We start from the raw sequence: 26,099 nt of genomic DNA, 5'->3' as shown, positions 1-26,099 counted from the left end.
ATAGTTATTTGTAGTGTCTGGATCACACTGACATCGTCCCCACTTCAGCTTTGCATCTTATAAGAACAAGACACTGATGCTTAAGTGCAGTAAGTTACAGTGGGTGTTTTTTTTTCCTACCATACTATCTTGAGGCACCACGTGTCAATTTTTCGAAATAAAATCTCCCTGCAGGTTTGTTGCACCTTATGTCATGTGTATGTTATAAGTAATAATGTCGCAACTTTGAATTTGAAAATGTATACGGAGGCTATCTTGCGGACAGTACTTGTATGTAACTCATCCAGCAGATGCCACTATTTTCCCGTCGTTCCGATATGCATTTTATATTTAATATAGTCAAGTGATTCAATTGAAATTCTGATAGTTTTCATGTATAATTAAAGTTCTGTTTTTGGTGTAATTTTCTTAGTGTGTCGTCTAACTTCCCGTTCCTGTTGGCTCGAGGGACACGGCACACATTTTTTTTAAAGGATTGATATGAGGCATTAGAATTATGGCAATGTGTCAATTGTGGCCGGCAACAAGTGGGGCAAACATCTCGAGTCGCCAGGCAAGAGCACTTGCTCTGCAAATACACGGAAGTGCGTTTGTTAGCAAGCTTAATGTTTGAATATCAACGAGGGCAGAGTTTACATACTGCAGCTGGATGCGTCAAGTGCGAATAGTGTTGGCCACCACGTTGTTGTGACTTTCGGTCGTATCTTGTCTTCAAATAATGACAGTCAATCACGGCTGTTTGCCATGCGAAGACATGAAGAGAAATCCATCAACGTTGTACTGGCTCCGCTCGTGGGCAACTTCTCTTCCAAAAGGCAGTTGCTAGTGTGCATGCTGTGTTAGGGAGCCTGACGTAACGCGGCAGTGGGGCTGGTTCTCTCCCACTCTGCCTGCCTGCATTCATAAACGGATATGATAAAGCCGTGCTGAATACACAACGGTCAGCTCTCACCATGGCGGAAGAGGACGACGCGAGGATTCGGATTCTACAGAGCCTGCGTGGTAAAATATGTAAGTTTGGCGGCCAGAGCCGATATATTTTCTCTCCGTGAAACCGAGTGAGTGACCACGGGGAACAAGCTAGCAGTAGCGAGAGGCAAAGCCGGAGGGGCGCGGCGTGCTATCTATCTCCAGTCGGGGGGCAGGAGAGCCTGTTCATCGGCTACTTCTGCCGGCTTCTGTTTATCGCGTCAATGTAGCTGCAGGTGATTTCATTCATGAAGCGCGTTCCCGTCGATATGTTGGGGCCAGGGCTGCTGTTCAAATAATAGCGCATTTAAAAACGGAACTCGGCTTGCTTTTATTTGGCCTCTGGTCTTTACTTCAGGTGCTCCGTTGGGCAAATCGCATTTCGAGGCAGCCCTGGTTAGCCACCTTTTCAGTTACCATGTCTGTAGCGTGCGTTATCACTCGTTATTGGCAATAATTTGAGCAATCAGGTTGAAAGCAAACGACTGACGGACGGCGAGTGAAGAGTCACTCAACCGATTACACCCACTCAATGTTGTCTGACAGTGTACTTCACATACAGTCCTATAGTATGAACCTAATAATGTTTTCGACACCCTTGGTATATTATTTCCCTGTATGATACGCTTCTTTTCAACGTCCTTCAACGTCTTTACAATACAGTAGCTGCTGTATGTAGAGATTGGAAAGACTGAACAGAAAATGTCAATGTACGGTGGCTGAGAAGTACCGTCTAAGCAAAATGATTGAAGTTGCATAGGACGTGTGTGTGTGTGTGTGTGTGTGTGTGTGTGTGTGTGTGTGTGTGTGTGTATGTGTGTGTGTGTGTGTGTGTGTGTGGTAACATAATTGTATTGAACATTTTTCACTTGTATAACTTAATAAAATAAAGTTTATGTCTAGTTAAAAAAAACAGTCCCAATGAAAAGGGTATGTACAGGAAGTGCAACCAATCTGTCAATGAAACGTGATCATAGTACTAGATCTGTGAATTTCAGGATACACGTTAACCTTTTGCCCCTTTCTTCTTAGAAGCATTGGAGAATATGACGACCATTTGCACACAATCCCATTTCAATTAAAACAGTTCAAATTTATTTTTCATTAAACAAAAATTTTTAACAAGGAAAATAGCACCCCATCATGTACTTCATAAAAACTTGGTTGAATAGAATGGAAAATATTAAACAGTACATCATGATAATCATTGTGGACAAACAAAGGAAGAAGACTGACATTGACTGTGAGTGACTTTTTAAGCTGCTGTAATATTATTATTATTATGATTATTTTTTGCAGAATCTAGGGAATACCTGTTACCATTTAGGTTCAAATATCTTAAAGCTAAAGCGTTAAAACACAGATAATCATCATTTGTCTGTGTGATGTTTCCCATTATGTGTAGATAACGTACTTTGAGGCAAAGTTATGTGGTTTTTAAATACACAAGGTGTAATTCTTTTTGTTTTGTTTTTGGTTATGTGGTTGTTTTAAATACTTGAGGTGTGATTTTCTATGATGTATGGGTTTTTTTCGATAAGCTTCTGATGGTCATTGCATTAAGCCACTTTTTTTTTGAAGAATTGTTCACTATCTTTCAACTCACTTTCAACATCTTTGATGTCTGTCCTATCACAGCCCTATGATGTTTTTTTATGGACCACATTGACCTTAAATCATTAAAAGAAAGGCTAAGGCACATAAGCATAGGAGTAAAACATGAAAGCAAGTGTCAGTTTCACTACTATGAATTAATCCGCTAAGGAGAACAAAATAGAGAAACTATCACCTCATGTAACTCACTTTGCCATCTTATGAAACAGCACTCTTACACATTGACCCATTGTTCGTTTTCCTCTTTCATACACAATTCTTGAGCGGTTCATCTTCTGTGTATATTTCAGATGAGCCACTTTACACTTTGTGGGGGACGTTGTGAAACCAGATGCTCTGCAAAATAATGAATGACTTGAATATCTTAGGTGCTGGTTTTTAAAGGTTGACGTGTTAACGTGTCCGAATGTTGACAAAGGCGCATGACAATCCAAATTGGAATTAAATGACCTGTTCCCAATCATTCCTAAACAAACTGTGAACTATAAACATATTAGTTAACCTTAACTGTAGCAGATATATTTTTTGATGTATTTTTATGCAGTTCAGTCTGCTGCCCTTATTTTTAGCTGTGTGTCTTTCAATGCACTGCATGTTTGCACTGTGGTTGAGAGAGGGAAGTAATTTCATCTGTGCTGTATGTTGCACATAGAGCATATTTGACAATAAAGCTTGACTTGACTTGACTTAGCTTGTCAACTGACTAACTGGAAGCTTTTCTTAATTACGTCCCCACCGGTGCTTAAGATTAGCGCAAAAGGACCAATTAAGGCTGTCTGTTTCTGTCTTTCTAATCCCTTTAGTCCAAATCTGACCTGTTGCGAAGATATTGACAGCATTCTACCTTTTGGTTTTCACCTTTTCATCATCACCTCCCCCATCACTGGGCGGGATGCTGGTGCCAGTGACAGGCACAGCCTGCAATGTACTTTGCATGGTGCTGAGAAGGTGGCTGGCTGTAAGGTCCCGTCCATTCAGGACCTGCATGGCTCCGTGACCCGGAGCCATGCAGGTCAGATTACAGCTGATCCTACTCACCCTGGACCCAGCCTGTTCCACCCTCTCTTCATTTGCAGAAGGCTACGGTCCATTTGGACCAGAATCTCCCGCCACATGAACAGCTTCTTCTCGTTGTTTTTATGTGTACCAAATTCCACACATTTCATTTCTTCAGAGTTCAATAAATACTCAATTTCCTCCTCTCATACATATCCAAGTTTAATACTCACCATTGACATTTTTTTTAATTACAGAAAGTAATGCAATAACAAATAATAGAAGAAGTTCATTTGTGATTCGCAGTGATAACCATGTGCTTCTTATTGTGATGCAGGTGCAGCTAAGAACCTGGGTCCAGTCCCAAACCGACAAAGAGACCTTTGTACCTTTTGCACCGTCAGCCTGGATCAGGAAGAGGTGTTCCGAACCAAGGTGTTTGATAAAAGTGGCAGGTAAGTAGGTTAAATTCTGTCTGCTGGAATTTCAAACAGGCGGCCCGGTAGTCCAGTGGTTAGCACGTCGACTTCACAGTGCAGAGGTACCGGGTTCAATTCCAGCTCCGGCCTCCCTGTGTGGAGTTTGCATGTTCTCCCCGGGCCTGCGTGGGTTTTCTCCGGGTGCTCCGGTTTCCTCCCACATTCCAAAGACATGCATGGCAGGCTGATTGAACACTCTAAATTGTCCCTAGGTGTGAATGTGAGCGTGGATGGTTGTTCGTCTCTGTGTGCCCTGCGATTGGCTGGCAACCGATTCAGGGTGTCCCCCGCCTACTGCCCGGAGACAGCTGGGATAGGCTCCAGCACCTCCGCGACCCTCGTGAGGATAAAGCGGTTCGGAAAATGAATGAATGAATGAATGAATGGAATTTCAAACATTCTCTTGGGTCACAGTTGTCCATGATGATTGTATTTTACAATATTGTTATTTTTACCCCGACTTTGTTGTCAACTCTGTAATTGGAGTGTTTAAGCCCCTATCCCAATGGGCGGCGAACATTTGTACCTATTGGCGAAGGTAGCACAATGTGCGTTCACATCAGGGTTTGTTGCAGATCACAAATGTTCGCAAAAAGTTTGCTAACCGTTTGGTAGATGTTCGCCAACAATATTAGTGTTTTTCTTGTCGCAAGGGAATTTTGAACATGTCCTCGTAAATATTAGCCACTCAGTGGAATAGGGGCGTTTGTGATTACCGGACCGGTACCCTATTTTTCGGACTACAAGTCACTCCGGAGTACAAGTGGCACCAGTCAGAAGATGCATCATGAAGAAATAAAAAACATAAAAGTTGCATCGGAGTATAAGTCATGTTTTTTTTTTTTTTTTTTAAATAACTGATACTAAGAACATTAGAGCTCAGACTTGCATCCAAAATCTGTTCCCTAATCGGGTTCATGGCAGCGAACGAATTCCTGTTGGATTCTAAACTTCTAACAACAGAAAAGTTAATTCTTTTTTTTTTTTTTTTTAATTTAAATTTTTTTTTTTAATTAAAATGGCTTAGAATCCTGCATGGCACTCTGGCCAAAGGTAGAATCCCAGACGGTTATCACACATTTTACTGTTGTAGTCAGTAAATCATTGTTGTGGCGTATGCCGCAGGCGAAAGAAGGGAGCGGAACTGCATCAAAAGTATTTGCCAGTCACCAGAAGAACATAGAAGAAATGTAAGTAGTAGTAGTTGCCATGGCAAGTTAATGTGTGACATATCGCCATTTTTCCATGCGGCATTCGCCACAACAATGATTTACTATTAAGAGAACCAAAACGTGAAACAACCAACCAGTATTCTATCTTTGGCCAAGCGTGATAACATAGGTCGCGTTCAGAAACTAATGGGAGCAGAGTGCGCTCTGCCTCTCCGAAATCACCAGTCTCATAATGGTGTAAGGGTGTCAGAGTGATATTCCGGATGTACCCCTATTTAATAAGCAATTTTGAACTAAAAAGAAAAACCTATTTGTAGTTAGAAACGGAAATCTGAAATCCAAACGGAACTTGTTCGCTGCAGTCGACATGGGGAACAGGAATCTTGGGTGTGAATACGAGCTCTAATTTTAATATGTAAAGGAGGCATCTGAGTAGTCAGAGGACCAGCCAAACTAAGAGAAAACGTGTGATTTATGGTCCAAAAAATACGGTATTATCTGTGTACACTACATTTTACACCTTGGTATACTCTTTTTTTAGTTTGTCTATTTAGTATTAAAACATACTGCAAATTTTTGTGACATTTTAATAGGTCTTGAAGTTTCCAATGCGTCGTAGGGCAAAACTGAAATGCCAGGCAGCAAATGCAAGTCAGCTTGATGTCGCGCATTTCAGACGCGATATGCTTCACATATTTCAAAATACAATGTTGAAAAGTATTTGCAAACAAAATAATATCAGACATTTAAAAGCAAAGTAAGGAAATAAAAAAGTAGCTTTCTAAAATTACTAAAAGAATGTACTGTGCAAGAACAACATTTGAGAAAAATCGCAAATGCTTTAAACGACCTTAGTCATGAGTGTGTGTGGTGGGGAAAAGCAGTTTGTGACCTGTATTTAAAAACATCTACAGTTGGCGCTGACTTCACTTCTGTTGGCAGCTTGGTTCCACATTTTAAAGGAGAGTTACTGCACCGTAATTTTACTTTAATTGAATGTGAAAATAGAATTAGAAAGATGTCAGTTGTCATCATTGTACTCATCTACAACCATGCATTTCTAGTTCAGCTGAACCATGATATTGACCGTAATTGTGGTTTCCAACCTGTAATATTACTTGTGTCTCTAAAATAGAGTAGCTGTATGACTTTCACAGGCACCCCTCACACCGAGAAAACTCTGAATTTGTTCTTGTATCCCACTGCAAAACATACTGTAAATGACTGACAAATTCATTTCAGAAACAAAACTTTTTTTATCCACGATTATCTAACAACCTTGTCCGGTGTATTTGTATTTAAGGAAGAATGAGTGAATTCATTATAATAATTAGTGCAAGGATGGATAAATGGAACTTGGTTTTGAATACACTTTGTGATTTTTGAAGAAATGGTGTCACATAGTGATTTGAAAAATAATCATGAAAACCTTTATTGTTGTAATTCACATAGAGTTTATCCAGCGGGGATTTACAGAAAAGTGTTGGAGCCTATTGCACGCCTAATGTAACATGGGTCTTCTTTTGCTTGTTCACATCAGCTGTTTTTTTTCTCTTTTGATTTCCATGCTGGTTAAAAGAATTTTACACTCTCTGAGGAAGTGTGTCCTCCCACGCTCACCCCTGTGATTCTCTCTTCGCTACCTCTGCCTCTGTTAAAGCAGTTAATATTCACTCACCTTCTGTGTACTCTACTTGTTCCTCCCTAGCTGCCGCTCTTGTATTTGCCTACTACTTCTGATGTTCTAGAGTTTGCAACGAAGCTTCCTTTTGAATAGTCATACTATATCCTAATTACTTGGAAGACTGTATAACAACATAAGGAATGGTGCAGTGGCACTATGTATAATGTGTGTTCATAACGAGGATGGCAACGTAGACACGTTTGTGTTTGGTGAAGACTGACACATGCACACTGAATGTGTTGGCCAAACTAAGTACAATGGTACCTCTACTTATGAAATTAATTGGTTCTGGAAGGAATGTCTTAACTACAAAATGTTGTAAGTAGAGACGAGTTTTCCATGTAAATGCCCTAATTCGTGCCATTCCCTAATTCTATCTCGCTATCGACACACATAGACACATGTTTGGTAGAAGTGCCTCTTAGCCAATGGGATGCCAGGATGATGCTCGGTAATAGCCAATGGCAGAGCAGCTATAAGTATGTTGCGGTCAGGAAACTCGGAGCTGCGAGTAGCAGGCCATTCTGTAGTTTTACCTTTCGTATCTTGAAATGTCTTTCGTAACGAGTGGAGATATTTTCCTGTTGAGACGTTTCGTAACTTCTAAATTTCGTATGAAGAGACGTAAGTACAGGTACCACTGTATAAATAAATAAATAAATAGAATGCTGAATCATCAATGGACAGAGTAAAGTTTACTCAGTACAAGTAATTAATATTTAAAGTATAAATTGACTCGACTGAGGATAAGGGGTTTGGAAAATGAATGAATGAAGTTACAACAATGAAGAGAAGCTGTTTCACTAAAGTGTTTACACAGGAATTTAAATTCTCACTTGGCTTTTTGTGCACCAGGCTACAGGTCTTATTCACAGGTTTAAAGGACTTCAAGATGGTTTGCGATATTGCTTGGACATACTGTATCAATACTTAATCCCGCAAACAACTGAGTCTGTTTGGCACAGGTGGTCCATCTGCAGTCAGCGTAATGTTTAACCTACAATTGGCTGTGTCACATCAAGCCGTCTCGCTTGTGGTCTTGGTTGTGAGGTAGTTGTGTTGGCGCGATGAAATGGCACACAGATGTTTTGGCTCTCTCTTTGCCAGCTCTTACAAGGATTTTGTATCATGTCTGGTTTGTTAAGCGCTTTGTTACAGCTGCTGCTGTTGTGAAAGCGCTATATAAATCAGCATGTATTGTATTGTATTGTTTCAATAAAATTTTAAACACTGGGATTATATCGTAAGGTATGGCACAGCCCATTAGCACTACATGCAGCACCTGGACGGTCTGACATCAAGTGCGCAATCATTCTTTTGCGAAATATTCCCGCCCCCCCTCACCCCCCTTGTTTTTTTTTTTGTTTTTTTAATAGTCATTCTTCTGGATGGTACCCTGTTGTGTTTTCAAAAAACGTGTGACCTGCATGTCAATGGTGTATTGTATATGTCAGTATAGTTTTAGTGCGGCTCCAGCCACAAAACTAACAACCCTCCCTACAATGAGTCATTACTACTCCCTGCGTAGTCTGTTCAGTTTGCAATAACAACCGACAGTCCAGACATCGATTGAATGAATCTTTTAGATGTATAATTAATAGGGATAGTAACATGAATACTCTTCCTTGATTGACTATTGGGAGAAATGACAAGTAAGTTGTTATTTTAAAAATATAATTATTATTTATTATTATTTAAAAACATAATGTGATAAGGAGACTCCCTCGCTGAATATGTGTCATATTGAACAGAATGATGCTGCCATAACATTTCTTTGGCTCAGCTTCTTTTGGTAGCAATGTGACAAGTGGCCAAACATGGAATAAGCACTTCATATGCCTCTTAAACCCTCCATAACAAATACATTCTAAAAAAAAAAAAAAAAAAAAAACAATCAACTACTGCCCACATTGCCGTTGTCACCAATAATCTTCCATTCGCACTAGTTAAGTTATGGCAAGTGTCAGTATTTGATGTTTTTTTCCCTAACCAGATGTCCTACAGGCAATGTCACCCAAAAACATTCCCCAAAACAGCCAATTTTTTCCAAAACAAAACAACTCGATTTGTCCATCACCCACTATCCGATTCTTCTAAATTTGTGATGCCTTCTACTCATGTTGAAATGGCCATTGTAACCAGACTCAGCATTTTGACATTTTGGGGAACTCTTGCCACGTTGCTACTTTTCGTCAATGTTACGTTCTTCTTTACCACAAACTAGTTGAGACTGAAATGATTATGAACAGTGCCACTGCTGGTAACAGCCAAGCACTAGCTTCCATTTTGCCTCATTTGCTTTAAGATATGCTCAGCCAATGATCAGTTCCACACAAACAATCAATTATTCAATTAATATCCTCATCCTTGTATGTATGTCTAGTTAGATGAAGAAGTGTTTCTTAAACAGTTTAAAACATGCATTACAATCCCTATTTGTAATGCTCTTCAAGTTGAAGCTAACTGGGCTATGTTCGAACACATTGCTTGACTTACTGCACACATTTGTACGCATTTATGCTGTTTTTACACCAAAGCTGGACTCATTTTTGTAAATGAATTTTATGCCTTTGCTTACAGCCCTTTCTACGGTGAAGACTTCTACTTTGAGATTCCACGGCCATTCCAGGGTTTATCATTTTATGTTTATGCCAAGAGTGTTTTCCAAAGGGATTTACCAGTTGGTAAGTCACTATATTCTGTACAGTAATCCTAGTTTAGTTATTGTGGAGCTACAGTTAAATGCATTTTTGTTTCGCCTTTTCAGGTAAGGTGTCAATTCGAAAGGATGACTTGTGTAAATACAAAGGGAAGGAGCACTGGTTTAGCCTTCAGCCCGTAGACCCAAACTCAGAGGTTCAGGTAAATGCCTTTCAGGATGTACTGTTGTATGAAGCATTTCATCATGGATGTGTTACATTTGTCATGCGGCTTGTTTTAATTGCAAAACTTTTGCTTTTAATTTGAACACCTCACTCTAAAGCTCCTGGTCATAATTGTCTTATTGTTGTTTTATGTCGTCATTTTGAAACTGTGGGCCCTTGAGGATTACATTTCGATCACACGTCTTGCGCATCGATAGTAAAAGCATACCATACAATTCCACATTAGTGATAAAGTTTCCTCCTCGGGACACATTACAGCCCCCTGCACCGCAACTACACAAGGAGGAAGTCACTCATTTGCAACATTTGCACACATTTCCATTACGGTTTCAAAGTCTTGTCATTTTGTTCGTTTGTTTGCTTGTTTGTTTGTTTGTTTTTGAAAAGGCCATTGTTCTAGATTTTATGGAATATAGGCCATGCAGGCGAGTTGCTTTGTTTTACGGTCTGTTGTATTTCCTATTCTCAAAGCAAGTGGTTATTGTGGTCTGTACACCACCACGATTGTACTGCTTGTTGTTAACATATTGACTCAAACTGCCATTAACCCACGGCAGACTATTCTGGGTATCTCCTGCTTCACTGATTCGCTCAGACACACTCAAATGTAAAGGTCCGTTGGAAAGTGATCGAGGTGTTATTTTAATGTCTCCCCTTGGTTTGGAACTTTGGGCCTGAACCCTGGTTGCTGTATTTGCTCAGATTCAAATAAGTGCATCCATTTTCCAAACCATTTATCCTCTGATCATGAAAATAATCCGAGGAGCAGTTTGAGACAAAGTAGCTGTCACATTCACTAAAAGCGTTTATCAGTTGAGTCACTAAATTTGCTTTTCATTTAGACTACTTGTTCAAATACTTGGAATGTGCTAAACATTATAATACCTCCTAAGTTTGCTGATGCAATAGAATAACTTCAGAAACGTTAAGTGCTGAGCTGCAGAGACGGTGCATGTGTGTGGGTGTCTTGTTTATCTCGAACTCTCACTCTTATCCTACTCTCTCACTCTTTTTTTTTAACTTGTTCTCTTGCACTGTGCCACTTCCGAAAGCCTTCACCACATCCGAGCTCTGTGAGTGATGACAAAATCCACAGCTGTGGTGGATCTTATCACACACACTGTACTTTCTGTAACCTTAAATGCCGTGACATGAAACAGGAGGTAGTGCAGCTTTAGTGTGAAGACACTTAGTGAAGGAATAACAACAGTTGTTACGAAAATAAAATGAAGACGGCTTGAAGAGCGGGAAATTAGACTACTTAAACAATCTACTGTCTGCTTGGTCCGGTCGGTGGATGCAGGTGACATTTGAATAATTGCGTTCATTATGTTTCATGGACTCGAATAAAAGAAAAGTGAATACTGTACAGTGATCCAACGCTGAATCATAGCTTGTCATTGTTACTTTTCACCAGCCACACCTTGTCCTCGTTTTTAACAGGGTAAGGTTCATCTAGAGATGAGACTGAATGAAGTGATCACAGACAACGGCTCAGTGGGTCAGCATTTACTTGTGCAGTGAGTATATACACTCAATACGCTCAAACTTTCAACCTTCTTATGTCGTAATGGTGTTTGTCTTCCAACATTTTGACCACTTCGCAAAATATTGATATCTGTATAAAGTGCTGAATATATCCCTGTAACTACTGCAATAAAAGCACTATTAAAACAATGCTTCTCTGACAGTGTCAATCAAATCTTAACGTTATATGCAGACACAGAGTATTCGATTCTGATCATGTATCTTGTGGAAGCGGTCACTCAAGTATCTTGTGGAAGTGGTCACTGGTTGGTGTGATTTAAAGTCACAGAAAAACTTGTGCCAGATCATTTTGTTTTGTTTTTTCAATTCAGTAATTGTGCTTTACATTGTGTGGCGTTAAACTCCTTTCGATTAAAATGCATTTTTTAAGGGGTTCTATTTTTACTTATTCAGGAAAAACACCAACATCCTAAATTTCTCCTTTTGCTGATGTTTCCGCGCGACATACTATGAGCCTAGTACCCTCATGATAATTGTAACACATCTTGAATCAAATATTTAATGACACGGAAGGCTGATTTGTTGAGAGGCAAGCACTCACTAAAAGCATGAGGAAAACTTGGATGCAAGTGAGTCATGGTCAGCCCTCATTCAGTTCTTACATATTGTTTGCACACCCCCTTTTATAATGCGACTGCAGGGTAATGAGGAGGAAGTGATGGTGCCTGGCTGGAAGCCTGCAAGCGCTGTGATTTTCTGTAGCTGTCATTCTATCACTCAGTTTGTTTGGTTAAAATGTCACCTGCTCTCTGTCACCGCTCCAATGCGCTTGCATTGATGACTGCAGGTGTAAAATAAATATGAGTGAGCTCATAAATTGCACGCATCTGCAAGTCATGCTGTCAGTGACACGAATCGCTGAAGATCATAGCGGACAGTACCGCGGTGGTTTTGTCAATTAAGAAATAGACGAAGGAAACTTCGGGGAATAGTGTCATGGTACCAAGGAACGGTGCGCACAAACAACGCGGCCTTCTCTCGGCATGTCTTCTCCCCTCTGGCCTCACTTAGTGAGGGGCTGAATTCATTCTTACTCCCCAGTGACCCCTGCTTAGCAGCCACATCCTGTTTAGGGTTCCTGCAGTGTCTGTTTGTTTTCACCTGAAACACCTGTGAAAGAAATCATGGTCCCTGAGCAACACAGGTCATACATAAGGGCAAAGCGATCTCCTTAATTGTCTAACATGCTACCACTTTATCAATGAATGCCCTTTTTATATGATTCATAATCTGGGTACACCTATACAATAACGGTACCCTCGTAAGGATTTCTTAAATATGGTATTAATTTCAAAGGAGAGGGAAAAAAAGGATATTCCACATGACTTTCCTGAAAATGATCTAGTTTGTGAAATCTCCATTGCCGCTGTCACCTTCATGATCTCCCATTCCTAACTGTAAAAGGGGACTTTATTGTACAGAAATCTTACTTGAACTATCGTTTATTTGAAACAACACAAGTGGGCAAAGCCATTGAGCTCGATGTGGGATCACTAAAAAGAAGGTTACTCTTGCTTGCCGTTTCATGGAGTGAGTTCAACCCTGAATAATGTGTTGACAAAGCAGTAGTCAATAGCCAATATAATACATTTTTTGGGGTGTCTTAACTGCATTTTCTTTGTGCTATCTGCAGAATAATAGAGTGCCAGGGACTACCGCTAATCAGTGGACAGATCTGTGACCCTTATGCCACTGTGTCACTAGTTGGACCTGCCAGGTAACTTTTATCAGAATGTTTGTTAAAAACTCATATTTATTTTCACAATTTTCAAACATGTCATGCTTGCACCAAAATATACCCCAAGGATCCAGAATTACCGCACACCTTTCAATCTCTTTTTAGAGCCTCATTGAGATTATCCAAGCAGACCACCCACATTGTGATCAATTAATGTGTTAAATGATTGATTTTCTGCTTTTGTGTGGGTTCTGTCACAGATTAAAAACATATCTTAAGAAAAGAAAAACTCTTGTGTGTACTAGGCCTTAGGCTTTCTTTGCATGAAATTTTTAAAATGTAGAACTTGCCAGTTCTTGGCCGCTTCACTCTTTTCATCTCTTCTTAAAGTGTCGCTATAGAGTCTAAAATGTAACAAGAAAAATGCATGGTCGAAAATGTTTAAAAATTTCATCAGTACTTTTTTTTTAGATGTTTTTGAAAAAGTATGTGTTTTTAAATGACATTTTTTTTTTTTTTATTTAACTTTTCTCTTCAGGTCTGACCAAAAGAAAACAAAGGTCAAGAAGAAAACCAGCAACCCTCTTTTCGAAGAGACTTTCTTCTTTGAGGTAAATTTGGAAAGTTTTAGAACCCATTCCCATTACAGGGATGCAATGTTCCACTTATGATTTTAAATTTTTTAAAATAAGTAAGTTGAAGTTGAAGTAAAAATACACTTTCATTTTCAGGTCACACGGTCTAGCAGTTACTCCAAAAAATCTCATTTCCAAGTGGAGGAAGAAGACATCGAAAAGCTAGAGATCAAGTTAGTTCATTTTTATTCTGTCTTTAACATTTGTATGTCCTCCCAAAATAAAATGATTTCCGACCAAGTACATTACAAAACGTATTGAAGTACAAAAAGAGAGTCTTTGCATCAAGCATGTACTGTGCTGATAGAGGGCCTTGGTTTCTGGTTAAGGATATGTGGGGCTTCAATCTCAATGGACTCATAGCACATGGGGTAAGACTAGACTAATTCAAAGGTAAACCTTTTTGCACGTTTTTGAGGTTTGGATTTGAAGTGAACTGTTGCATGGTTATTCGATTGGCTTTTATCAACCAAGACAAAAAGCAGTGTTGAAACCGCCATTTAATATTTTTAAAAGGAACTGCGACTGAAATGACACGTTTGCTCCATATGATTTATTTGATTGTTAGTAACATAACTATAAGTTAACATTTTTGAAAATAATTTCCAATTTAATACATCAGGTAGAAATTTAATTTACATGTACCCCGGCCGCCATTGTTTTTTACATCACTCTTTGGCAAGCAAAGCTAAACTGTTGCGAATTACTTCTAGCATTGGTGAAAAGGAATCACAACGCCCCACTGTGAAGCTTTTGGATATAATTTTCCGTCAAACGGGAATGCACAAAGTAAGATAAGCTTCCAAAGCTTTCCCCAGGAAAGGAAGTTAAGAAAACAGTGAGAGGATGCAGTTGGAAGAGTCCGCCTCTGCACCGTAAAGTCTTGGCGCTCTATTGGCTATTATCTCAAAAAGATGCACGAAAATGACAAAGACACTGCTAGACGGCACATCACCTCGGCGACCACTCGCATCGGCGTCATCTTGGCATAAATAACTCAAAAGTCACATAGCGAGGCATTCTGACTCCTATTCACGATGATAGTGGTCGTTCGCAGTTGTTGAGCTTTGCTCGGCAGAGAGCAGCACTATGGTCAGCAACCATTGTACGTCACTACTCAGAATGCATTGCGACATAACCAAAACCGGCGGCGTACATGCAAATAAAGTTTCTTCAAAGTGCATTTCAAACTGGAAATTATCTTGAAAATATTGTCTTACGGTTATATTACTAACAACCAAATAAATAATAGGGCGCAAACATGTCATTACAGTCGGGGTTACTTTTAAGGCTTTGAATTTTTATCTATTGACTTGTGGGTTGCGTCTTTGTGATGAACACGAGCAGGATCTTACGTACTGTAATTAGCCTCTTCCGAACTTGGCATATGTCCGTACATGAATCTTGTACCTTTGCAGAGTTGATTTATGGAATAGTGAGAATCTGGCTCAAGATGTGTTTCTGGGGGAAACACGGGTGCCTGTCAAGATCCTGCGAAATGACCACATCCACAAAGCTTGGTAAGGACATTGCAGAACAGAAGTACTCTACATGTTAAAGGATGATATTGTTTACATTCTGCTGTCAACATTTCCCACATTGAGACCCAGCATGTCTCAACAGTAGCTTTTATAACAGGTTCTAAGGTCCCAGTGTTGTTTGTTCAGGAGACCCAAGCTTGTGTGTCCCTTTTGAACAGTCCTTTTAGTAATTACATAATTCAAACACAGCTGTGGGCTGAAAGGTTTTGTCTCAAATGTGCTGACATACCGTACATGCTGTCTTTAATACAGTTGAATGGAAAGATAATGCCGTTTACTGTTTAGTTTGTTTACACTCCTACAGGTTGTATTAATTACATACAGATATGAAGTTTAAAAAAAAAAAAAGTCTGACATCTGCCACAGTTGCCTTGGTGATAAAGCAGGATTAACCAAGCAGCACCAACACCTCATAAAACCAATGAATCATAAGTCTTTGGGTTGTGAGTATAATTTTAAATATAAGCTGCGTGCATGCTGCAGCCAAATAGTGTGCTCGTCACAACTTTGAAAAACACATGAATACCAAAGGTACAGTATTCTAAATTCTAAGATATGCTCAGTTTACATGACCAGACCAGACCTTAGTCTTAAGTGGGCACATGAAATGCATATTAATAAAAATAATATTGTCATTGTTGTCAAGTGCTGTTGACATGGCAGGGGAAGGGCCAGCAGCAGAACTTTAAAAAAAAAAAGAGAGAGAAAGAGAAGCTATCTTTATTTTAAGATGACACGAGCTTTTTTGTGACTCCCGTGTTTTCTTATCTGTCTGACATGGGTTCAAATGTGTAAGATGTCCCTCCTCATTTGTCAATCTGTGCAATGTGTGGATGTGCCAGTCTCCCTACCGTCCTCGATCGGCTGTGGTTATTTACAAATACTGTACGTACATATTTTACAGACCTGTCATGCCACCACCCATGGCAATGGGAAATTGAAATTGGGTCTCATAGTTTATAACAATGTGAATGCCATACGCATACACAAATTTGTTATTGCTCAAGACTGGGATTTTTTTTTTTTTTTAAACAATGTTCACAAGTATTTCACTCACTGTGTCCGTGAAAACGAATAAAGCGAGCTAAATTTTTCATTGACTGGCACAAGAGTAAATCCATTTTATTCATATAGCCTTTCTCACAGTGCACTCACTAAGTGCTTCAAATGGTTAAAATTACATCACATGGCTGCCTGTTTTTAACAAATGAGTCAACTATAGCACACCGACAGGACATTAATCATTTTTTCATAGCAATTAAAGAGCTTTTATGAGCAGCTGATATCAAATACATGGAGCATGGGTTAGTTAGTCCCCTGCAAATGACATTTTACTTTCATTTTAATGTCTTGGACAGCTTAAGCATATGCAAGCTGACCGCGGGGCAGGGTACTTCTTACAGATCGGCAGTCAGTCACATTGTTCCCGTATCAGAAAATGTTATTTCTTGGACAGAGCTGATATTTTGGATGTGTTAGATGTTAATCATATTGCACAATGACTCATAAGCCATGAATGCTAATACATTCTACATGTGTTCAAGTGTGACGAATCCGGTTAATCATCCAGTCTCTTTCTTACCTGTTTTTCTATACTGCGAAATCTCTGTGATGTTGTGTGTCAACATGTTGAGGCTCCTGACCTCTAAGCCCACCACATAAGCTTTGTGATTTGAAGACTGATATACAGTGGAGTGGTTAGTAGTCATATAATAACAAACAAAATATCTCTGGTTTTATTAGGTATCTTCTTCAACCTAAAGGGAACGGAAGCAAGTCAAAATCTGATGATTTGGGGTCGTTGCTGTTAAAACTGGCCTACGTAGAAGACACAGTGCTGCCATCTGCCTGCTACATACAACTCTGCAATTTGCTGCTCAAATCTCCAGATGTGAAGGTAGGATAATGTAAAGCCTTGTGTTGGACAAGTTATTTTCAAGATTTAATAAATGTCATATTGCTCAGTACTTAGGTTTATAAATTCCATTACAGTCTGTAGAATGAGAAGTCACTTCTTACTCTTAAGTTATAGCTCTCGGTTGATTGTAATTCCTCATGTAGTGGAGGGAGGGGTGCAAAAAGCTAGAGTCTAATGAGGTCTATATTGCATTTGAAATAGTGGTTGCCATGAATATGTGAATTACAATAATGTAAGAATGTAGAATACAATACATCTTTATTTACGCTTTCACACAGCTGCAGCTGTAACGAAGCTTTTTACAGAACAGTTCAGATAATATAACACAACACATAACATAAGACACAGACAGTCATGCAATCTTAACCACTTTTCCGGCATACGCTTGATACTTAAACAACCCAAACCTTTACACCACATGACAGAAACTATTTACTTCACCGATTCTCTCTCCCACAGACTCCGCCATACACCAAATCAGTGTATTGCCTTTATTCCCCTCTCACTTTCTTCACATCCTCTTCCATCCTTTCAGCCCATCTCCGCATCATCAGCACATATCCTGGGGGACATTTGCCGAGAGCGATACGAAGGCGTTCTGCCCATGGTTCGACTGCTGCTGCATCATAATCGCTTTGTGCCTTTTGTCTCTGCTGTGGCAGCATTGGAGTTGGACAACACTCAGTGAGAACCTTGCACACTTACAGCATGGCGATTCAGTATCTTTTAGCACTGTTCCAGGGACCTCAGAACTACAAGGGAAATTCCGGGTTCAGTTTTTGAATGTTTCACTCGTCGAGATTCATTCATTAGCCCAAAACAACTCTGGAAAACAATGTGAAAATTGCAATCATTCTTGTCTATACAGGGAGGCAAACACTATCTTCCGTGGCAACTCACTGGCAACACGCTGCATTGATGACATGATGAAGATTGTGGGAAAGAATTACCTCGCCGTTACGCTGAAGCCTGTCATAGATGAGGTACAAGAAAATACAAAGTAGGAGGTGAAGCTGTCACAGAGTCGTCATTTTTGTACTTGAGTTGAAAACAGTTGTGATGTTGAGAACAATTTATTTGACCATTTTTATTCTACTCTCTCAAATAGTTCTTGTTCCTTTCATAGATCTGTGAGTCCAACAAAACATGTGAGATTGACCCCAACAAACTAAAAGAAGGGGACAATGTGGAAGTCAACAAGGTATGTAAATATTTACTTGTCTTATTTTATTCCTTTGTTTATTTATTGATTTCATTGGGACCGTGCACATTGATCAACACATGAATGAACAGTGTAAATGCGCCGGACTTAGCATAAATGCTAGTTTTCCGCCATAGTCCCAAGGCAGGTTTCTTAACATAAACAGTTAACATAAAATAACGAAATAATACAAGACAACAAATAACATAAAACGTGGACACTCATGCAATCTGAGCCAATTTTCCTGCATACGCTTTGTTGTTTGAAGCAGTTCTCGATGAAAGAGGAGAGAATCAAAGTGTCCTTTCACCAGTCGATCAGAGTCAGTCGAATAGGCTTTGTGATGTTCAAGGTAACATACAAAGGTATCCGTTTGCCGCAAATGACGATGAGTGCCAAACAGCAAGCAAGACAAACAGCAAAATAATAAGGAAATACGGTTCCTCTCTGTGAACCATCATCTCATTGTGGTGGATGGGTTTGTGTTGTCCCACTGACCCTCGAAGCTAAGTTGTCTGGGGCTTTATGCGCCTGGCAGGGTGAGGGACCAGGCAAAGTACGGCTCAAACGACCCTTACAATGTTTTCATCTAGTGTCAAACGTTTTCCTTTTCCCGGATGCGAGTCAGTCCCCTCTGGAGTCAGGCCTGGAGATGGAGCTCGAAGACGAGCACCTGGTCTTGCACCAATGGGGGCCGGCCAGGCTCACCCCGAAAGGACAATGTGCGGCCCCATTCTCAGGTGTTCACCACCTGTAAGAGGGGCCATAGTAGTCTGGCGCAATTTAAGATGGGCGTCAGCCGGAGGCATGGACCTTGCCAGTCCGATCTCCAGACTATTCTCAAAGCATGATAACGGTTTTCTTTGCAGTGTGGCATGAGTGCTCTATTCCTAGTCTACCACTCACGATCATTTGTCAACAAAATCACACATATGTGTCCTTCTCTCTATAGGAGAACCTCCAGGTTTATGTCCAGAAAGTCTTCTCCTCAATCACTCAGTCAAATGCCAACTGCCCTCCATCAATGTGTGCTGTCTTCAGGTCACTGAGACACTTGGCCTGCAAGCGTTTTCCAGGTCTGTCCGTCTTGAAACCCTTCTAAACTGCTACAAAACTATTCTAGTGAAAGCAAGGCATATCGTAACTATGTCAAATCAGAATCTAATTACAAAAAGTACCACGAATTACGTTTTCAGTTTCATATGGTGTCTCAAATCGCTCAACTTGGTTGTTTAATGACACAGTTTCAATGACCAACAAGCTGTATGAACTTCTAATCGTGACAATTGTTTGTAGTCATAAATAAATAAACTAAAGTTGACTTTTGACAACACTTGGACGCCTAATGTTTACATTGTGTTTAGCCCAAGAAAAAAAAAATACTAATGCAATTACGATGATGATCACGTTAAGTTGTTTTGGAAACTGGTGTTGTCTCTCACCAGCTGACCCTCATGTCCAGTACTCGGCTGTGAGCAGCTTTGTGTTCTTGCGCTTCTTTGCTGTTGCCGTTTTATCGCCACACTCTTACCAGCTCCGTTCACATCATCCTGTAAGTTCACGGCACCAGTATTGTTCATGCCCATCTAATGGGTGGACTAAAAATACAAAGATACTTTTTATTTATTTTTTTAATGTTTTATTCTAGGATCCGGACATCTCTCGTACGCTCACTCTCATCTCAAAAACCATCCAGACTCTGGGCAGCTGGGGCAGTTTGTCCAAAAAATTGGTAAGCAGCATTGTTCTATTGTGATCAGAATTGGTCATAGAAAATAAAACACTCATTAAAATAAAGCACAGTCGTAAAGTTTAGAGGCAACATTGAGGGTCTTCAAAGTAAAAGAAGGACTCTAACTAGGGTTGTTGTTGTTGTTGCTGTTCCAGTGGCCTGAGCATAGATGTAAGAAAGATTGAATAGTGTTTAAATTAAACTAGCAAAAATGGAAATGAGAATATTACACTTAATACACAATAACATTTTTTTTATCACCCAATCACGTGATGTTTTTATCCCCCCCACCTTCAGTCTAGTTTCAAAGAATCATACATGTATGACTTCTTCAAATCATTCCAAGAAGATAAGTGCATTGAAAAAGTAAAAAAGGTATTATATACATCTTTTTAGTCATTGTCAAGATTGTTTTTAATAGTCTCAAAACTACATTTTGTCCTCCTCCTGTGTGTAGTTTCTTGATGAAATATCTTCAAATGTCAGCAAAGAGTCGAGTGGCTTGGAAGACGCGATAGTCCTGAAGGAGGGGTAAGTGTTCTTTCGAAAACTGGGGAGCCAGGTGGCCTGACAGGGATTCGGGAGCTGCTTTTGGCTTGATCGTTAATTTAAATAATTGTATTTCAATAGTAAATTGACCTTTCGAAATGTATTCAAATGTAGCCTCTCGACTTTGCAAAAAAGTTGACATCTTCTGTGAATCTGGATGTGCAATTGTAGTCCAAGTAGAAAGAAGCGGCATATGTGGGTGAATTGGAAGTGAAAGGGCATGCTGGTGACTCTTTAGGGAAGTACAGAAACGGGCGCAGGGGAGAAAACGCCTTGGCAAGAAAAACTTCAAAAAGCGATGGCTTCGAGTGACAAACAGAGAGCTTTCCTATCACAAACATAAAGGTGAGCGAGCAATATTATTCATCCTTACCTGAAAAGTTTAATGCAGGTCCAGTCCGACATCATTTTATGTTGCTGTTTAGGACAAATCAACTTCCGTGTGTCTTGCTCAAATTTGGAACAAAATTGCCAAATATTTTCACTTGCAGTGACTTTTTGACATTATCAAACCCCCTCTTCAAATAAATTGTTCAGCAAACTTTTCATCCATCAGTTTGTTGGATGCATGTCATAGTATGATGAGTCAAGTATACATTTATATAGTTTCGTAATCTTCCAATGGCCCTCTGAGGCAAACTAAAAGTGCAATGAGACCGTGGGGGGGCGAGGAGGGGTTTCTTCATCGTCAACTCAACCTATTGATTAGCGCTTCTTCAGAGGGTCGTTCCTAGTATTACCAGCAGATGGCATCAAATTGGGCTTGCAGTATCTGAGCCAGAAAGGTGGATTAAATGTTTTTTATTACGGTATACTGTTTTGGTCAGCTGTGTTTATTTTGTTTCCATGCACACAGGATGAAGGGTATATGAAAATGTGAATGTTGTAAATTAAAAAAGGAAAGAAAATGGCTAAAAACAATAGCTTGTAAACATTTTGATTGAAAAAAAACTTTAATTGACTTCAATTGTGAAAAGAGATAAAAACAAATGTGAGTTTTTGAATCCTTTGCTGCCATATTTTCCCCTGACAATGAATTCTGCATCTTAGGAAAAGAGGCCGTCTGTATCATCAATGTGAAAAATATCCAGGCAGTGGAGAAACTTGACGAAAGTGCCTTCAACCGTAAAAATGTAAGCGGGTTCCCCTCCGACGTCAAAGGATTGTTATGGCTTCTTATTTGCTTAACAAGTGACTGTTGCTCAGAAAGGCAAATTATTATTATTTTTATTTTTTTATTTTTATTTTACCAATGTGACTTCAGAATAGAAATGTATCTGGTGTGTCAGATGTTTCAGGTAGTTCATGCAGAGAAGCAGCTGTACGTGCAGGCAAGAAATTGTGTGGAAGCCTGTGAGTGGCTGGATGTCCTGGGCCAGGTCAGTCGCTGTAATGAGGGCCGTTTGGCCAATTTTCATCCATCCACCTACAGCGGCGGCTCCTGGCAGTGCTGTAAAAGCCAAAGTAGCAGCTCGCCAGGCTGTAAACCCTGCACCATGTGAGTCTTTCTCCACATCACCAAAAAGTCAACGGATCGACCCACTCTTGCCTAGCTATGTTTTGTTGTTTACACCAGTTAGATCAAGACAAACACTCAGGAAAAATGTTCATGAGTGTGTGAATTTCTTTGAATTATTTTGGGCGAGAAAGAAGGAAAAGGTTAATTCGATCTTTGTTTTGAGACGTCAAAGAGAAAAATGGCCACAGCTTTTGTTCCTATGATGGCAGATGTGTTTCATGTTTTAAAGTGTCTCTGCATGAGCCATGCCCTGCTAATTGTCTTCCACTCGCACATCACCACTGCCTTATTCTTCTCAACAAATTTCGGTAGAGCTGTTGTCTCTCAGCTTGGCGCTCCCATCATCACGTCTCTCTCATCTTGTCCTCTACTCTTTCAGTACCATGCAGGCCAACCTGCAGCTGGACATCGACTGTGATCGGGAAACAGAAAGGATTTTCTCTCTCCTCTCTGCTAATGACACCAACCTGCAGAACATGGAGGGTTAGTGTCTAATCTTCCAAAAAAATCAATTCACTCTTCCTGGAGTACTGAGACGCCATCAGGGACTATATTCTCTGTAAAAATGCAGGGACGTTGGTTGGGATCAGAGGTTATAATGAGAAAAAGAAAAACTTCACATTCTCAGGGGCTGTACAAGTATAAAAAGCACAATGAAAAACATTAAAACACTCTCGGAGAGTTGGTGCATGTGCGAATTGCTTGACTTTCAATTTTAAAAGCAAAAACTCAAGCTTTTCACGTCCAATGAATACCTCTAAATGTTACAAAGATAGTGGTGACATGCCAGAGGTTAAAAATAAACAGCTAAGTTTACCCCAAACTGCATAAACTAATGTACATTTCAGAACGATGCTAAAAGGCCTTTTTACAATGAACAAGACACGCGGTGAATCATTCAAAGCCCTTCTGCAGCATTAGAAGTTGATGTCATAGTTCATAGTGACAGACCATCATGACCTTCAAAAACGTGAGTTTCTCCTTCAGAGAAATTGTAAATAAAGCCAAAAACAAAACAAAAAAAGATGAATCAAAACTGGAAATCTTTGGTTCATCACACAGGATTTTTTTTTACATTCTGTAACATTGTGTGTAATCTTCTTAGATGCGTGTGCCAGTTTGGCAGTATACCAGGGCCCCCAGCGAGAGCAGGAGGAATACTCCAAGTTTACCATTCAGGAACCCAAAGAGACCTTTCAGACGCTCAAACAGCTCCGAAACATCATGGTGGAGCTTCAGCGGCAACATGAGATGCGAAATGACACCACGGCGCAGTACGGCAGTTTGTGAGTATCCGCCGCCTGACTGTTCCCTCTTCCAAAAAAAAAAAAAAAAAAAAAACAACTCTTCTTAGACTATACTGTTTGTTTTTCAGGGACAACCCAATCGTGGGAAAAACCTCCTAGACGGGGCCAGGCCTTTACACCAGCGAGAAGATGCCAGTGACACAAGTGAATGTTCTTCGGGAGTCCCAATGAAGGAAGCCAACACTTGTCCCGAAGAAGAAGAAGAAGCTTTCACTCTGTCAGCCTTGCAGCTTTGACATCCTAAACCCAGGAAGTTAACTTGTTCATTCCTCCGAGCAGAACTAGATGGACCCACTTTTTGATTTTTACTGTCTTCATGCCATATGTCATACCCCCCCGCCCCCACCCTCGCCTTGTAGTTCTTTTATAAAGAGCTGCCTTCATAGTTCATGTCCACAGCTGTGTGAGTAGGCTGCTATTTTAATTTGTATTCACTCAGTTTTAGAAGAATGGCTGTGAGGATGGACCATCCTAAACACTATGATGGAAAAAGCCAATCTGCCTTTCTTTGGATGTTCTTTCGCATGACATGCTGAGGGAGTAAATAATGCAAAAGCACTTTAAATATTTCTCCAAATGAGAAACCAATTACTAGATACTTCGTGTATCAGAGTTCCCCATTTTGATCAGTTACATGATCCCGATTTTGTTTTCAACTCTGTATAGTAACATTTCTAGCTGGTTGATTTTATATATATTTTATTCTTGACCAAAGACAATTTCATAGCTTTGACTTGAAAAACAAAATTAATGTATTTTGAATACAACTATTTTGAAAGTGGAACGAAATGTAATATCTATATATTTGTTTAATATGTATGTTTTAATAACATATGCTTTACTTTTTCATGACCTGTGGCAGGCAGATTGCATGGATATGATTTTTTTTTTTTTTTTTTTACCTGTTTGTGGCTCATATTGGTACGAGAGCACAAGTACATCTCAACAGGTGACTACACATGATGAAGGAAATCAAACTATTTATGAACATGACCGCAGAAGATCTCAGTAATGAACGCATTTCTTTTGGGCACCACTAGAAGAATCTGTTCACGGCACTGCTACAAATTGACTGCCACAACAGACAAAAATCCACAAAGGCAAACAAATGCCAAGCAACCAAATCGTGATATTTAAAAGCACATCATTTTTCTAAACCAAAAGGCTCAACTTATAGATATCTTTTTATACAGCATTCTTCTAATACAATTTGTGTGAGCAGCATCAGTGAGCCATTCCATCATATTCTCTTTTGGCCTAGGTTTATTGAAAATCACCTTTCTTGGTGGTGGTCTGTCATTTCTTTCTAATATGTCTTTGACATTTAATGCAAAAAAAAAACTGATATTTTATGTCACCCACTCCCCCTTTTTTATGCTATTGATGTTCTGCTAGTACAACACCTTCTCAACTCTTTTTGCAGGCTGTGTTTTCCAGATTTAAAGAGAAAACCTGACTATTGAGACCGTAACATTTCAATCTCAGCCACTCTGTATTGATGCACATTGACGCTTCTGTAGTTTTAAGAAGGGACCGTTATCTAGTGGCCGGTCTCCTTGTGTGCGATAGTGAAACGTGAAATTGTGCATTTCTGTTGTGTTCCCGTAAGTCCATATTAGGTACACTATGATTTGATTAAAATAACGTGCCTGTCACTTTCCTCTTAAGGTCAGTCCGTGGATGAAAATATAGCAGCTGTCATTTTTGCCATGTGCATAAGAATATTAAAAGGGAAAAAAACTATAAACTGCCAAAATACATCCAGATGGCAGTTAACGTCCATATCTGTTGTGTTTTGTGTTCCAGAGAGACAAAACAAGGTCCTCTTGCATTTGTGACAGAACCAAAAAAAATAATAATTTTAAAGCACGTTGCTGTGATTTGAAAGAATACTGCTATTAAATACGTTAATTTTTTTCTGTGCCATTTGGCGTTTGTTGGGATGTAGGTCACTTCTCAAGGTACAGGACGTTGCTTCTGAATGTCTCCATAAATGTCCTTTTTACACACAAATGTTTTATTTTCTATACTTGGTCTTTTTGTGTCAGTTTAAACAAATGTACAATAAACATTATGCCAAAGCCTCTCTTGCTTGTGGAACTTTCCCGGATGCGCATCTACAATGTTGTCATGGTTTGTGATGAGCTTGTATAATTCTTTCCGTTCATCTGTAATTTCTCATTACGAGGGCTACGTGGGAGGGTTTGATTCCATGTGAATTGAAAAAAAACCTTGGAACAAAGAATTAATAGTTGTCGGGTTACCCTATTGTGTCAAAGTAATGGAGAGGCAATTGAGGTTCAATGTGGTTAATTGTTGGTAAGCACTGGTTAGTAAATTGATCAAGTGAACGCGCTTTCATGTTAAATGGATATTTTCTTAGGCATCCCTTAGAAGTACTGATACTTTGTTAAATAGTGACCACAAAATATTCATACCAATACAATTTTATTAAGTTTCCGTATATTATGAGACGCGGGCCACTTCCAAATTTATAAAGCGTTTCAACTAAATTTGAAATGCTTTAAAGCTTTTCAAACTTACAACATAAAAAAATAATACATACCACTTTTTTTTTTTTTTTTAATAATGCATACCACATATTCACACGTACATTCACAGACATACGTACATAAACACACACACGTATACAGTATTCAATTGGCGGACGC

General features: G+C 39.6%; 1 protein-coding gene across 2 annotated transcripts; it reads left to right on the top strand.

Moving 5' to 3' along the window:
• The first annotated feature begins 628 nt into the window (after nucleotides 1-628).
• rasa2 (RAS p21 protein activator 2) lies at nucleotides 629-25,513 on the top strand. Of its 2 annotated transcripts, XM_019885990.1 has the most exons (24): nucleotides 629-1,011; nucleotides 3,917-4,034; nucleotides 9,495-9,598; nucleotides 9,682-9,776; nucleotides 11,243-11,319; nucleotides 12,981-13,064; nucleotides 13,564-13,636; nucleotides 13,757-13,833; nucleotides 15,079-15,180; nucleotides 16,945-17,098; nucleotides 17,655-17,803; nucleotides 17,988-18,102; nucleotides 18,246-18,320; nucleotides 19,273-19,396; nucleotides 19,766-19,872; nucleotides 19,969-20,052; nucleotides 20,350-20,427; nucleotides 20,510-20,583; nucleotides 20,840-20,946; nucleotides 21,652-21,734; nucleotides 21,891-22,099; nucleotides 22,500-22,603; nucleotides 23,226-23,406; nucleotides 23,496-25,513. In XM_019885990.1, exons 1-24 carry the CDS (start codon nucleotides 954-956, stop codon nucleotides 23,524-23,526), a joined length of 2,463 nt encoding a protein of 820 aa, XP_019741549.1. In that variant the 5' UTR covers nucleotides 629-953; the 3' UTR covers nucleotides 23,527-25,513. The 2 variants fall into 2 exon arrangements, with proteins under 2 accessions (XP_019741549.1, XP_019741550.1); XM_019885991.1 differs by lacking the exon at nucleotides 20,350-20,427.
• Nucleotides 25,514-26,099: the final 586 nt, after the last annotated feature.

The sequence above is a fragment of the Hippocampus comes genome, unplaced genomic scaffold (assembly GCF_001891065.2).
Source record: "Hippocampus comes isolate QL1 unplaced genomic scaffold, H_comes_QL1_v1.1 scaffold29, whole genome shotgun sequence".
Taxonomy (NCBI): domain Eukaryota; kingdom Metazoa; phylum Chordata; class Actinopteri; order Syngnathiformes; family Syngnathidae; genus Hippocampus; species Hippocampus comes.
The sequence above is the reverse complement of the archived record's forward strand: the minus strand, read 5'-3'. Positions and strand labels throughout refer to the sequence as shown.

What these genes read in the sequence shown, in the direction of transcription:
- rasa2 (XM_019885990.1), top strand. Translation starts at nt 954, where the DNA reads ATGGCGGAAGAGGACGACGCGAGGATTCGGATTCTACAGAGCCTGCGT. An exon ending in ATCGAAAAGCTAGAGATCAA is followed by an intron (nt 13,834 to 15,078) that starts GTTAGTTCATTT and finishes GTACCTTTGCAG; the next exon opens with AGTTGATTTATGGAATAGTG. An exon ending in GTGCCTTCAACCGTAAAAAT is followed by an intron (nt 21,735 to 21,890) that starts GTAAGCGGGTTC and finishes CTGGTGTGTCAG; the next exon opens with ATGTTTCAGGTAGTTCATGC.